Source organism: Mus caroli, unplaced genomic scaffold, assembly GCF_978045245.1.
Source record: "Mus caroli unplaced genomic scaffold, Mus_caroli_1 scaffold_7, whole genome shotgun sequence".
NCBI lineage: Eukaryota > Metazoa > Chordata > Mammalia > Rodentia > Muridae > Mus > Mus caroli.
In genome coordinates this window covers 35,610,019-35,623,100 of record NW_028227262.1, presented here as the reverse complement: position 1 = coordinate 35,623,100, position 13,082 = coordinate 35,610,019, and the positions used below count along the sequence as shown (strand labels likewise).

Here is a 13,082-nt window from a genome sequence, read left to right as displayed (position 1 = left end):
AAGGAAAACAGAGCCCTGTGCTTTGTACACCCAGCACCCTCCCAATTCTAAAACATTGCTATCCACCTTGTTTTACTGAAGCAGCTCCATACATATATCCTATCATAGCATAGCCCATGTCTGTTTTCTGGGCCTCAGTTGTTGATAGTCTGTATATTGAGAACTTTCCCTTTTCCCCAGTGCCTGGTACAGAGTCCTTGTCATAGCTGCTATCATCACTTTCATGTTACCCTTCACACCATCACCTCAAGAGCTCACTCTCCAGTTCCCATGTGTTAGAGGGGTATTACCTCAGCTAAATGTTCTGTCCTATGAAAGTCACAGAAAAAATACACATATACATGGTATTGGGGCGGGAGGCTGTGGGGTACTTTGTTTGTTTTGTGATCCAGTAAGTACAATGGATTTTAACTCTGTTAGATGTGTGCAGGTGTATAACAGTCACGTGAGAGGCACTGGTCATAGTTCACAGGTGTACCCCTAAAGCTAGTAAGAGAATAAAGGAAGATTATAATCAGAGGAAGTGTGGGGTGAAGAAAGAGAGTTCCTCTAGGAAGAGTAAGGAATAGGGTGTGCCCCACCATAAGAAACACTGTGAGCCCTCTAAAATGATTCACCTAATTCTTTCCTGAGTTCTAATTGAGGTGTTCATTGATAGCATGAAACATTATAAGTCCTTTCTAAGATACCAGGAAGCGTTTAGCCTAACTAACCACTTTGTGGAAGTGAGATCTGCAGTTACACATCAACCATCCTCACCACCAAACCCTCCCTAAAAAGTGTGGCTAGCAGCCATGCTTACCTTTACTAGCTGTTTTGCTTCTTGACTCTGAGAAGATAAATAACAAGATACTTTTTCCTCCTCTAGAACATCTCCTCCCCTGAGGGTTCCCCTGCACATAGGCCTAAGCCCCTGTCACCAGAGGTAGTTACCATACCATCTCAATCACATGCAGGCTGAGAGTGAGTGCACAAGGGTGGTCCTGAATTGGAGGCTTGGGGCTGGACTGGAGGGTGGCCTCTCATTCACAGCAAATAGAGCGAATCTTATATAAAATCTGACTGCACAGGACCATGGGGAAATGAGTAGCTGTTTTTATGTTGTGGGGTTGCTTTTGTTTTTGTCATTTGGGAGAAGGAATGGCTGAAGACTTTCATTAAAGAGAATCTTCAGAGGATGTAGATTCTATGTGCATGAGAGCATTGCTAGAGAAAGTAATGAATAACATCCTCCTGTTAACAAGGAAACTGGAGTTGGTAGACACTGTCTCAGTATCATGTCAGCAATGTATAATTGGGGTTAAACTGACAGGTCACATGGCTGGGTGTTTGGGCTTTGGGTGACAGATGAGCAGCTTCCTTTAGGAATCCAGCGTTCTCTGGCTTTCCTTCATTTCCTCTGGAGTGCCTAGTTGGGTGTAAGTATGTAAGGAAGCTTAAGCCCACACTCTAGGTTACAAACCTTCTCTTGTGCAGAGGCTGGGATACAGTTTCTGTGCAGTGATTTATACCTCTTAGGATACCAATTTCAGTACTTTCCTTGGAAACCCTCCTACCCTAAAGATCCGAAATGATGATTTCAGTGTTAGCATTTATAATAAACTTTAGACATGTTATTAATTATTAACCCTATAAATCTACATGGAGCTTTTTTTCTCTGTACCTTTTCGAAATTAACTGGCCTTTAGTCTCACTTTCCAAAATAATTAGGGCCCTACTCCCTGACTAATCACCAAATTCTCAGTCAGTAGGATATTCTATAGATCATCATGAAACTGAAAAGATTATATTCCACTAGTTTATTGTTAACTTCCTGAGTATTGTGAGTCCATCTTGTTGGGAAAGTATAGATTGCTCTGTCTTTGGTTGCTAAAGATTCAATATAGAAAGGCTTTGATACTTGATCTGTCTAGTAAAGGAAGTGTTGGTGTTAAGCGATACAGATAAGCAGTCGTGGGTGGGTTTTATCACTGGTGCATTTCAGCCTTTGATATGCTCTTTGGCGGTAGGCTTTAGCAGTTCTTTGATAGATTGATAGACAGCAGCGGACACGGAATTGAACAGGGTGATGCATGAGAAACGTAATCCAAGGTACAAGTGAATAAGGGATGGATTAGTTGCAACCTTTAATGCTGCTCTCCTAATGAGTAATTTACCATGCCTGGCTTTCCTCCACCTTCCCTTACACCTTCCATTGAAACTAATTTAATAATATATACCATCAGAAGCCAGCAACTTAAGACCTTTCTGTGGTGTGTGCTTGGGGCTCAGATACATCCCTGGCTACACTGCCAGCCCTGCATATGCTGTCATATGATGATGGAGGCCGAGCAGAGTAGTCGTGTCTGCAGAACTGCCTGATGCCTTTATTCCCTTTTTGCCCTTTGACTTTTTCTGTTCTACCATGTCCCATATCTCTTGTTGATTTTTATTTCAGCTTTGTCACCGAAAAGACCTAGATTTGACAAAAGTGGGATACCCAGACTCCAGCACTCACAGCTGCGCTGATAGGCCCTCCCTGCTCAACTGCAATCATCCTGACCTGGCTTCTCATCCCTCTGTTGTTCCCACCTCCGAGGCTGGCTTCCCAAGCAGGAGTGGAGATGGTCCTCAGACATTGCTGAGAAACTCAGACCAGGCGTTTAGGACAGAGTTCAATTTGATGTACGCCTACTCCCCTTTGAATGCTATGCCTCGAGCAGATGGACTGTATAGAGGGTCTCCCTTGGTGGGGGACAGGAAGCCTTTACATTTAGATGGAGGATATTGTTCCCCTGCAGAAGGCTTTTCCAGCAGATATGAACATGGCTTTATGAAAGACCTCTCTCGGGGATCCATGTCACCTGGTGGTGAAAGGACCTGTGAAGGAGTCCCATCTGCTCCTCAGAACCCACCGCAAAGGAAAAAGGTAAGTATTCATGTTACTCTTTTAAAGAATACTACTCAGATAATTCAGAACTTTGTAAGCTCCAGTGCATAACACTTGTCCTACTCTTTGCTATGACCTGTAAAAATAAGTTCTTTTATTTCATTACATTGACTTCTTTGGCTTATGGCAGTGGGGGCAGGAACATGCCAAAGGCACATACATAGAAATCAGAAGAGTGCTGGTGGGAATCAGTTCTTTGCTTCCACCATGTGGGTCCTGGGATTGAACTCAAGTTGTCGGTCTTGGCAGCCACAGCCTTTATCAATTGAGTAGACTCTATTAGTATAACTGGTAAGTGTTGTGAATAGCCGGCAGGACTGAAGTGTAGTCAGTAAAAGAGTGTAGCCATGAGTAAGGCCTTCCATCTTTAGCATCCCAAATACAAATAAAGCAAATCTCTAGCTTGCCTTAGTGGCACATGTCTGTGAGCCTAGCATTCTGGAGGTTGAAGTGGGATTAGAAAGCTAAAGCTATCCCAGGTTTTTTAAACACAGCAAATTTTACATAACTGTTGTATGCAGCTGAAAGGCTAGCACTCTGGAAGAATACCAAAAGCTGTGTTACTCAGAGAACCCCGTTTGGGGCATAGCTTTAAGACCATCAGATGTGTTTTCCCAGACAGATATAGTTGTTCCTGTTTGTAATCCCAGCACCCATTCATGATGTTGAGGCAGAAGGATTGAGAAATTCTATGCCAGAGGCCAACGAGCTGAGACAGCAGTTAGAGCATATACTATTCTTCCAAAACACTCAAGTTGACTTCCCAGTGCCGGAAGTGTTTACCAATGCTTAGAACTCCAGCTCCAGGAGATCTGATGACCTCTTTGGCCTTCATGGGTACTTGTCAATCCAAGCCACATAGAGGCCCATGTTTTGTTTCAGTAATTCATTTTGTAATCACAGCGGTTATATAATTAGGGAATGTCCTTGATCTTGCACATGAGAAAACTGAAGCTTGTTAAACAACAACAAATAAACAAAGGAGTAAAGGCACTGTCCTGATTCTGATTCCAGATTACACGATCTAGTTGTTAATATTACATGCTAGATTCGATTGCCTCCTAGAGTCTGCACTAATAGAGCCTCCCTAGAAAATTGCAATAGGAGATTCTGAATTACAGTGGTTGTAGTTGCTCCAAAGGAGTTGTTCACATCTAGCAGAGGATAAGTTAAGGAATGAACAAGAAGTCTTTTATTTCGCTTATTTGGGGTAGAAATGGAAAGGCGGCAGGTTTAACCACATTTCAAATGATTAGTAGGAATCAGCCTGCGCATCGAGAGGAAGGTGTTCCTGCGCAGTCAGTCTGTGACACTACACTGGGGTACAGATGGGTTCTGATAGCAGTTACAATGCCAGGGAGCACCAGGAAGCAGGTGCAGAGAGCAGTGGGTAGATCAGACCTTAGAGAGCTTGTCATGGCCTGGGGCTTATAAAACTCAAAAAACCTAACAGCTGCTTTTACCCCCTTAAATACTGTTTTGGGAGTATTTCGGGGTTGTCATGGTGACTTGGATGAATTTATTGTTAGGGATTCACAAAGCTGAGTATACTGTGTATGACAGTTTTACAGAGAAACTAGTTATATCCTCATAGAAATAAAGGCTTGCTTGTGACTTTATTTCAATATCCAAGTTTATTAACTTCTCCAATATTATATGTAAAAAGGCACACACAAAATTATTTTTACTGTTATTTTTGTGATATTTCACACCTAGGCACAAAACTAAGAGCACCTTGGATAGGAAAAGGAAATACTAGCACACAATAGGGATGACAATGGGGCTCCTCCTTACATGAGCAGTACTGACTTTGAAATTATATAACATGATATATCTTTGCATTTCTAATTTCATTTGTTACATATACAGGTAATTGAAGTTAGAATTTGTTTCAGAAATATTTCTAAAATATTTGGGCACCTGTGCTATACCAAATTTTTGTACTAAATGTTAACAGTAAAAAGCTAAGGACTGGGTGGCTGGAGAGATGGCTCTGCATGAAAAAGCACTTACAGCTCTGTCAGAGGACCTAACACCTATATGCAGCAGCTAACAAACACCAATAACTCCAGCTCTAAGACAGCCCACATCCCCTTCTTCCCTCTGGAAGCACATACTTACGGGTAAATAAGATATTTTTTAGGGCTAAACACATTGCCATGCCTGGCAAATCTGAGTTTGATCCTAAAGACACACGGTAAGAGGAAAACACCACTTCCCCAGGTTGTCCTTTGACCTACATATAATAGTTAATAAGTGGGGTTTTGTTTTGGTTTTGGTTTTTAATTAAATTTTGATTAAAGCTAACTTTAATTTTATTAAAGCTAAAGCATATATGTGATACCATATACCTGTAATATCAGGACCCGGGCGACTGAGGTACGAAGATCCTAAGTCCAATACCTGCCTGAGCTACAAAGATCCTGTCTCACAAAAATGAATGAGTGGATAATATAATTTACAGATTAACCAAAAAAAACAAGATTCTACAGTAGATTTAATAGACAATAGAATACAGTAGTGGATGGATAGGAAAAGGTTTGTTTCTGATAGCAGGATATATGAGTAAATATTTAGAAGGTAGTTTGAGGATTAGGAAAAAGTTTCTAGGTTGTAGACAGGTTGCTGAAGTATATAAACAAAATAATTTCTTCTTACTTTAGTTCTTTAATACCTCTCTTCCCTAATATGTAATACAGGTAGTCTTAAGTCCCATAGTATGTCTTCAAATTTTGAATATTATGAAGAACCCTGAAATACTGGCTTTTTCCTCCTGGTGTGATAGCTTATTTATTGTGGATTGGTTTTGTTCGTTTTTAATGGAGTAAGTGTTCCTAAGGAATGAAGAACTTTTTTCCAGGATACAAAAGCATTCTGTTTTTTCTGCCACACTTCTTATAGATGCCCCCATTTTGGTATATAACTGATTGTAGGTTACCAAGGTGATAGTAATCTCACAAGTTTCTCTGAAGAAAGTAAAAGGATATAGTCTTATTTAAGCACCATTGTTTGATAGAATATTTTTTGTCCTCACCAGTTTCTGAGTGGCTTGAGTCTGTAGCACTGCTCAGATCTCTTTTATACCTAAGAAAAGATTGTTATATAGGGACTGGAAAGGCCCCTCAGTGATTCAGAGCTCAGTTCCCAGCACCCACAACAGATGGCTCCAGCTGCCTGCTGCTCTCCTCTCCAGTGGTGTTCCAACTCCTGCACTCAGCATGTGCGCACACACACAGCTGTAAATACAGTAAAGGCTGTCACAGTTGATACCTAAGCCACTCACTAATGATACATTTTCTTTTTCATATCTAGGTATCCTTGCTAGAGTACCGCAAAAGAAAACAAGAAGCTAAGGAGAATTCTGGTGGGGGAAATGACTCTTCACAGAGCAAAAGCAAGTCTTCAGGAGCTGGGCAAGGCAGCAGTAACTCTGTTTCTGACACTGGTGCCCATGGTGTGCAGGGATCCTCAGCCGGAGCCCCCTCATCCCCTCACAAAAAATTTTCCCCGTCTCATTCCTCTACATCACATTTGGAGGCGGTAAGCCCGTCAGATTCCAGGGGCACTTCTTCCTCTCACTGCAGACCTCAAGAAAACATCAGCAGTAGGTGGTAAGTTTATGTTTAATTAGCTTTATAATTAAATTCAGGTAGGAAGTTATACATTCGTTTACAGTTTTGCCTAAAATTTTTGGAGCACTTATCTAAGGCAGGCAGTTAATTTGCCATCTGTTTTGTTCAGCTAGTTAGTGTAAGCCAAATCTTCTCCCTTCAGAGACTCATTGAACAGGAGGTTTGGGGTGTCTACGCACTATTTTATTTTGATGAGAGGTAAGTAAACAGTCCAGCCAAATCGCTCCCCTCCCCCTCCCCTTGGCGCACGTTCATGTATGCACTCTTGGTCACTCATACATGCATATGGAGGTCAGAGAACACTTAAAGGAAATAGTTCTTCCCTACTTGACTCTAGGTTTCTCAAATTGAAAAGGAACTGTATCCCATGCTGCTAGAATATACAGAGCAGCAAGACGATCTGAAAAGAGTTGTCTCGTTTAGAGGCTGGAGAAACGACTCTGCTTAAAAGACTGACTGCTCTTCCAGAGGAGCCAGGTTCAATTCCCAGCACCCACATGGCAGCTCACAACTGTCTGTAACTCCAATCTTTGACACCCTTATACAGACATACATGCAGGCAAAACACTAGTGCACATAAAATAAAATAATTACCATCTCACAGTTTTGTGCTGGAGAGATAGTTCAGTGGTTAAGAGTACTAACTGCTCTTCCAGACATCCTGAATTCAATTTCCAGCAACCACATGGTGCCTCACCACCATCTGTAATGTGATCTGGTGCCCTCTTCTGGTGTGTCTGAAGACAGTTACAGTATACTCATAAATAAAATATGTACGTACATATATAGACTTGTCAAGGTTAGAAGATATCATAAAAAATAAGTAATATTAATGACAAGTTCTCAGTATTGAATGAGATAGTTTCTTTTGTTTGTTTTTTTGTTTTGTTTTGTTTTTCTTTTGCAATTTTTTGGCATAGGTCTCTGTAGCCTTGAACTCTTTGATCCACCTGTCTCTGCTTTCTGGGTCCTAGGGTTATAAATATGCATCACAGCTAGGAGTACAGCATTCATTCTTTTCTTTTTTCAGAGGTGGGGTGTCTACATTTAGAGACTCAAGACCACCTTACTTTATGATAAAGGATTGCTCACTGAACCTGGAGCTCACTGATTAATCCCCAGTCTCTGGCCAGTAAGCTCCAGGGATCCAGGCATGGGATCTTGAAATGAGCCTGGGAAAGAAGATACAGGTCTCAAAGGATTATATTCTTTAATCTCTAAGAATCCTATAAAAAATATTTAAAAGCCGGGCGTGGTGGTGCACGCCTTTAATCCCAGCGCTCGGGAGGCAGAGGCAGGTGGATTTCTGAGTTCGAGGCCAGCCTGGTCTACAGAGTTGAGTTCCAGGACAGCCAGGGCCACACTGAGAAACCCTGTCTCGGAAAAATTGAGAGAGAGGAGAGAGAGAGGAAAGCTATTTCAAGAACACAGTTTCAGAGGAGGAAATTTCACATTCAGACAGAGTTTTTTAAAAGTTAATATCTTTAATCTACTTTTCACAGACTGCTTTCTCACTGCCCCTGCTTGTCCACATTGCATAGTGTGAAGCAGAGGAAACGCCTTGTTCTCAGTGGGTCCTGGAGAAAACAGTGCAAGGATGATTTAGGAGTCTGTACTGCACCATCTTTATCATGGTGATTTGTTTCAGACTCTTAGCCCCTAACCTCTGTGGCTTCTGCACCTTTGCAGGATGGTTCCTACATCAGTTGAACGACTCCGAGAAGGAGGTAGCATCCCTAAGGTTCTTCGAAGCAGTGTGAGAGTTGCCCAGAAGGGAGAGCCTTCTCCAACGTGGGAAAGTAACATCACAGAGAAAGAGTCAGGTGAGCTAAGGTCTGCAGTTCACAGCAAATGTTGGGATAAAGTAAGACAGTTTCTGACCTACTCAGGTTCTGCTTTATGCTAGCTTCCAGCTCAGTCTTACTCTTTGGGCTGCAGTATACGTGAGATCTAGCGTTGCTTGCTCTCTGTCTGCTCTTTTCCCAAGGGATACTTTTCTGTAACTCTCATCTCCAATGTTCCGGAGCTCCACCTTCATGAAGGATGAAGAGAAAGAAGGAGACAAGAATAAGATGAGGCATTTAAAATTTAGCGCATAATTAACCACTTACTGTGCCCTTCTGGCATGCTGCGCTCATTTTTTCACAGAGATCAGCATGTATTGATGATTTGACTGAATGATACCTATTTCCTATGTGTTCTAAGAAGCCAAGTTGATTCTTATAATGCCTTCCAGACCCTGCAGATGGAGAAGGCCCAGAGCCATTGAGCTCAGCACTCTCTAAAGGAGCAACTGTTTACAGCCCTTCCAGATATAGCTACCAGGTAAGTCAGCCTGTGGAGTTCAGATCCTGTGTTCCTAGTCGTGACACACTGTCAGCTGCTAAAGTCTGCATAGTATAGCCCTGTTAAGTCAGGCATCTGCTCACCTCAGGGATCTTAGTAAAGCAAATGTGTGCATCAGAAACCGATGTTTGACTGCTTTTGTTAGCCATTAAAATGTTTTGGGGGGAAGAGGACCAGGCTAAGATGGCTCAGTGAGTAAAGGCAGTTGTATCAAGCCTGATGACCTGAGTTTAATCCCCAGAACCCACACAGTAGAAGAAAAGAATGGACTCCTACTGGTTATGCTGTGTCCTCCACATTACTGTTATAGCACATACTTGCATGCATGCACATGCACACACAACCTTTTTAGTGTGCAGAATAAAAGAATGTTACGAGCAGGTCAAGTTATTGAAGGGACTAAGTTAAACTTCCTTATGCTTTTCTCCCAACTCTTTTTAAGCTCCTGCAGTGTGACAGTCCACGGACAGAATCACAGAGCCTCCTTCAGCAGAGTTCATCCCCCTTTAGAGGACATCCCACCCAATCTCCAGGATACAGTTATCGAACTACTGCACTGAGACCTGGAAACCCTCCCTCTCACGGTTCTTCAGAATCCTCCCTCTCTTCCACGTCCTACCCCAGCCCTGCCCACCCTGTGTCTACAGACTCGTTGGCCCCATTTACGGGGACTCCAGGGTATTACAGCAGCCAGCCGCATTCTGGAAACAGCACTGGCAGCAATCTTCCAAGGAGGAGCTGTTCTTCAAGTGCTGCTAGCCCTACCCCACAGGGCCCCTCAGACTCACCGACCTCAGACTCGGTTTCTCAGTCCAGCACAGGAACTCTGAGTTCCACCTCCTTTCCTCAGAACTCTAGGTCTTCATTGCCATCAGACTTACGGACTATCAGTCTGCCCAGTGCTGGGCAGTCAGCTGCCTACCAGGCCTCCAGGGTATCTGCGGTTTCCAATTCACAGCACTACCCACATCGTGGTAGTGGGGGTGTACACCAGTACCGACTCCAGCCACTGCAAGGGTCAGGAGTCAAGACTCAGACAGGACTTTCCTAGGGCTTCTGGATATGGGCAAACTGAACTTAATGAGCCCATAGCTGCTTCCTTCCAGCTGCCTCTGGAATCAAGGCCGAGCATATTGCTGGGGAAGAGGGGTACAAGGTGCCAGAGGAATGGGTCTGGTCAGCAAGAAATGAGACTTGTGGTCATGACTGGCCTCCGGCCTTGGAGAAAGATGTAAATCTTGTCTGAAGCAGAGACTATAAAGAAGTTTCTCCCTGCTGTTAAGGGTACATTGTTAACAAGCAAATGGTGTTTCGGTTAGTAACGGTTCTAAGTGCAATGACTTGTGTTGAAGCCTATGTCTCCCATCCTTGCCTGTAGCCTGTAGTCACTTGTGCAGTGAGGACATCTTTTTCAATAAATTTTTTTTCTTTTCAAAAGAAAAAAGTGGGAAAGAGCCAATCTTAAAGCCCCAAGCCATCTGAGTAGTGTTAGGGTTTTATGCACTTAAGGGAAAAAAAGGTAGGTATGTAAATGTCTGCTGTGAGACAACCATTCCTAATGCAGATGCATGGTCAAGGTGTGTCCACCTGGAGTGCTCCCTGCCTTTGTCTTAAAGCCACCAGGAAATGGGCAGGGAGAGGAATGTGGGTGCCTACTCTGACTGAGGCTTGCCCGGCTCTCTGAGAGGAGGAGCTCCTGAGTATTTGGGAGCAGATTGGGATGGACTGGGCTCCAGCTGTTACCATCCAGTCCTCCTTCCAAGTTGTTTCACAGTTTAATGATAGCCCTGTGAAGTAAGTAGAGAAGTGAGGCAGGCCAGTTTAGGAAACATCCAGTGGTCTGGGTAATCTTTGAATTTTAATTTCCCTATTCCCAGTTAATCAGGAGTTGCTGTCCTAAGAGCAGGACGGCCTCCGTGACTGAAAAGCATGCACTCATGACTGCAGGGTAAGAATGGGACAGATAGGGTTGCGGAGTGGCACCGACAGGGCTGTGATTGTGTGTGGGGCATGCCTGCCCTACGTTTCTATGGGGAATGCTTATATGACAGTGAGCAGGTGAGAGTTAACAAGTCACCCATACCCCTAACACTGTTCTGTAGGAGAGACAAAGAGCAGACTGGCTTCTCCCCATCAGTGCATTGTGCCTGTTGTACACCCCTGGAGGAGCCCTGAAGCCAGCCCAGGTGGGGTACACAATCTTTTTAAATTCCATATGGTTGCCAGCTTATTTCTTTCACTTGTTTACTGTAATACCTGGCGTGTTTTTATTTATCTAATTTTGTATTCAGCTATAACCATGGTAGGGTAGTGAGTGTATGACAGTGTGATCCCTGGTGCTGCAGTGGACCGTACTTCTTTTGGACAAGATATACTGTGAGTCTCCCTCCTTACCTCTAATTGTTTTCTTTCCCATTCCCTAAACTCTTTCATCTCCTTTTCTACCCTGACCTACAACTATCATATGCACAGTCTTCTCTCTTTGTGTGTGACTGTTACAAATTTTCACTTTTCAAAATTGAAATCAGGTGTTTGCTCAAATGAGGGGAGATTTTTTTTTGTTTTGTTTTGGTTTTATTTGTTTTTAATGCTGAACCCTCGGCATAGTACTTTCTGTTGTTTTCCCCACAAACCCATCAGTCTGGGAGAGCATTGGGAGTGGAAATCATGTTGCCTGGGATGCTGGTTTCTTTGTATATTATATAAAACGTATGTAAATGTCTCTCCATTTGGGCTGGGGTTTGCATTCTCCCATTGGCTAAAAGCCAAGGGGAGAGGCCAGCGGGCAGGCGGCCCTCACCCTGCCTGGCACGTGCAGAGACCCCAGCCACTCTGTGTGGGCAGGGTGCTGTCAAGACCAGACCTCTGGGGGGGAGGGTGGGGGGAGGGGGGACTCTTGGAAGGGAAGGAGCGCCGCTTCTTCCTCAAGTGGAGTGTTTACACCTTGCTGTAACATTTGAACTTTCACAAGAGATGTAATAATTTTGATAATAAAATTCTTAACCATAATCATCATAATGTTAACAATGTATTTGTTCACTTCTGGAACATCACTTTCCCTGATTTAACCTTTCCTCACAAAAGGCAAGGTGGACCCGTGTCCTGAGTTGCTCTTAGTGGAGTTCTGCCTAGAACGGGGTCAAAAACCCTGACTCCTCTTCCTCTGACCATCTGTGCTTGATACCAGGCCAGTGTTAATACAAACCTGCAGTATTAGGACATACCTCTGGAAGCTGACTTGTTGTCTGCTCTGCAGTTATGAAACATTGATGTTTTTCATTTAAAGGCAAAGCCAGCCATTATCTGTGGTAAAAGGGTATTATGCTGATTAAAACAGAAATGGGTCTGAACAAAGCAAGGTCTCTTCTCTCCTAGAACTTCTGTATAGGGGAGAGGTAAACACTAGTGTGTAGTTTTAATATTCACTTCCAGTTTATTGTGCTTGTTTTCACCATGGTGATACCAAAAGCATAAAGTGGAAACACTTTCCAAACCCCAACTGCATTTGGAGACCACCTGCATATTACTGGAGGATACCCCAGTCTAGATAAACCAACTGTCACCACTTGTCCTCTCAGCAGCCCAAGACACTCTAGAAGCACCCCATATAGCCTTGGAAGAGCACCCCAGGAAAAATAAGCAATCATAGTCCCCTGACACTGAGCCTGCATGAAAAAGAGGCAGCACTTGTCTTTAATGGTAAGTGTCAGGGGCAGTAATGTCAGGTGAAACTGGCTGTGAAGCAGGTCTGTGACCTTGATTGGTACCCCGATTAAGCCAGATAAAAGAAAGCACAACAGCCAACTGGCTACAGACTCTGGTGCTATTAGGTGGTACAGGCAAAGTTGGGATCATCCAAAGCCCCTGCATGCTGCATGTATCCTGGGATAGCTATGAGTATGGCCCAACACACTTGTTAACCACATCATGTTGCAGTACCAGAGACTAGGTGACTGAAGGTATATACTTTATCCCTATTAGAAAACACCTCAGTCAGTGTTACTGTTTCCTGGACAGGTCACTATGGTTAAAAGGGCCACACTTGTTTGTCAGAAAAAGTTTCCAAGGAGTTGCCACTGAAACTGAGACCTTAGTGACTGGGGAGCGTTACTGGTGATGCCAGTTACTTCAGAAAGTGTGAGCTCCGTTAGAAGCTTGATTGAGATGGAGCTGAA

General features: G+C 43.4%; 1 protein-coding gene across 11 annotated transcripts in view; it reads left to right on the top strand.

The window, feature by feature from the left end:
• The window catches only part of Setd5 (SET domain containing 5), a 74,811-nt gene extending 63,042 nt beyond the window's left edge, over window positions 1-11,769 (top strand). For all 11 annotated transcript variants that reach the window (XM_021164230.3, XM_021164228.3, XM_085840182.1 and 8 more), the window contains 5 exons: window positions 2,438-2,908; window positions 6,242-6,540; window positions 8,251-8,384; window positions 8,798-8,886; window positions 9,350-11,769. In XM_021164230.3, coding sequence (XP_021019889.1) covers window positions 2,438-2,908; window positions 6,242-6,540; window positions 8,251-8,384; window positions 8,798-8,886; window positions 9,350-9,958 — 1,602 coding nt within the window. In that variant the 3' untranslated portion in view covers window positions 9,959-11,769. The remainder of the gene's footprint in view (window positions 1-2,437; window positions 2,909-6,241; window positions 6,541-8,250; window positions 8,385-8,797; window positions 8,887-9,349) is intronic.
• Window positions 11,770-13,082: the final 1,313 nt, after the last annotated feature.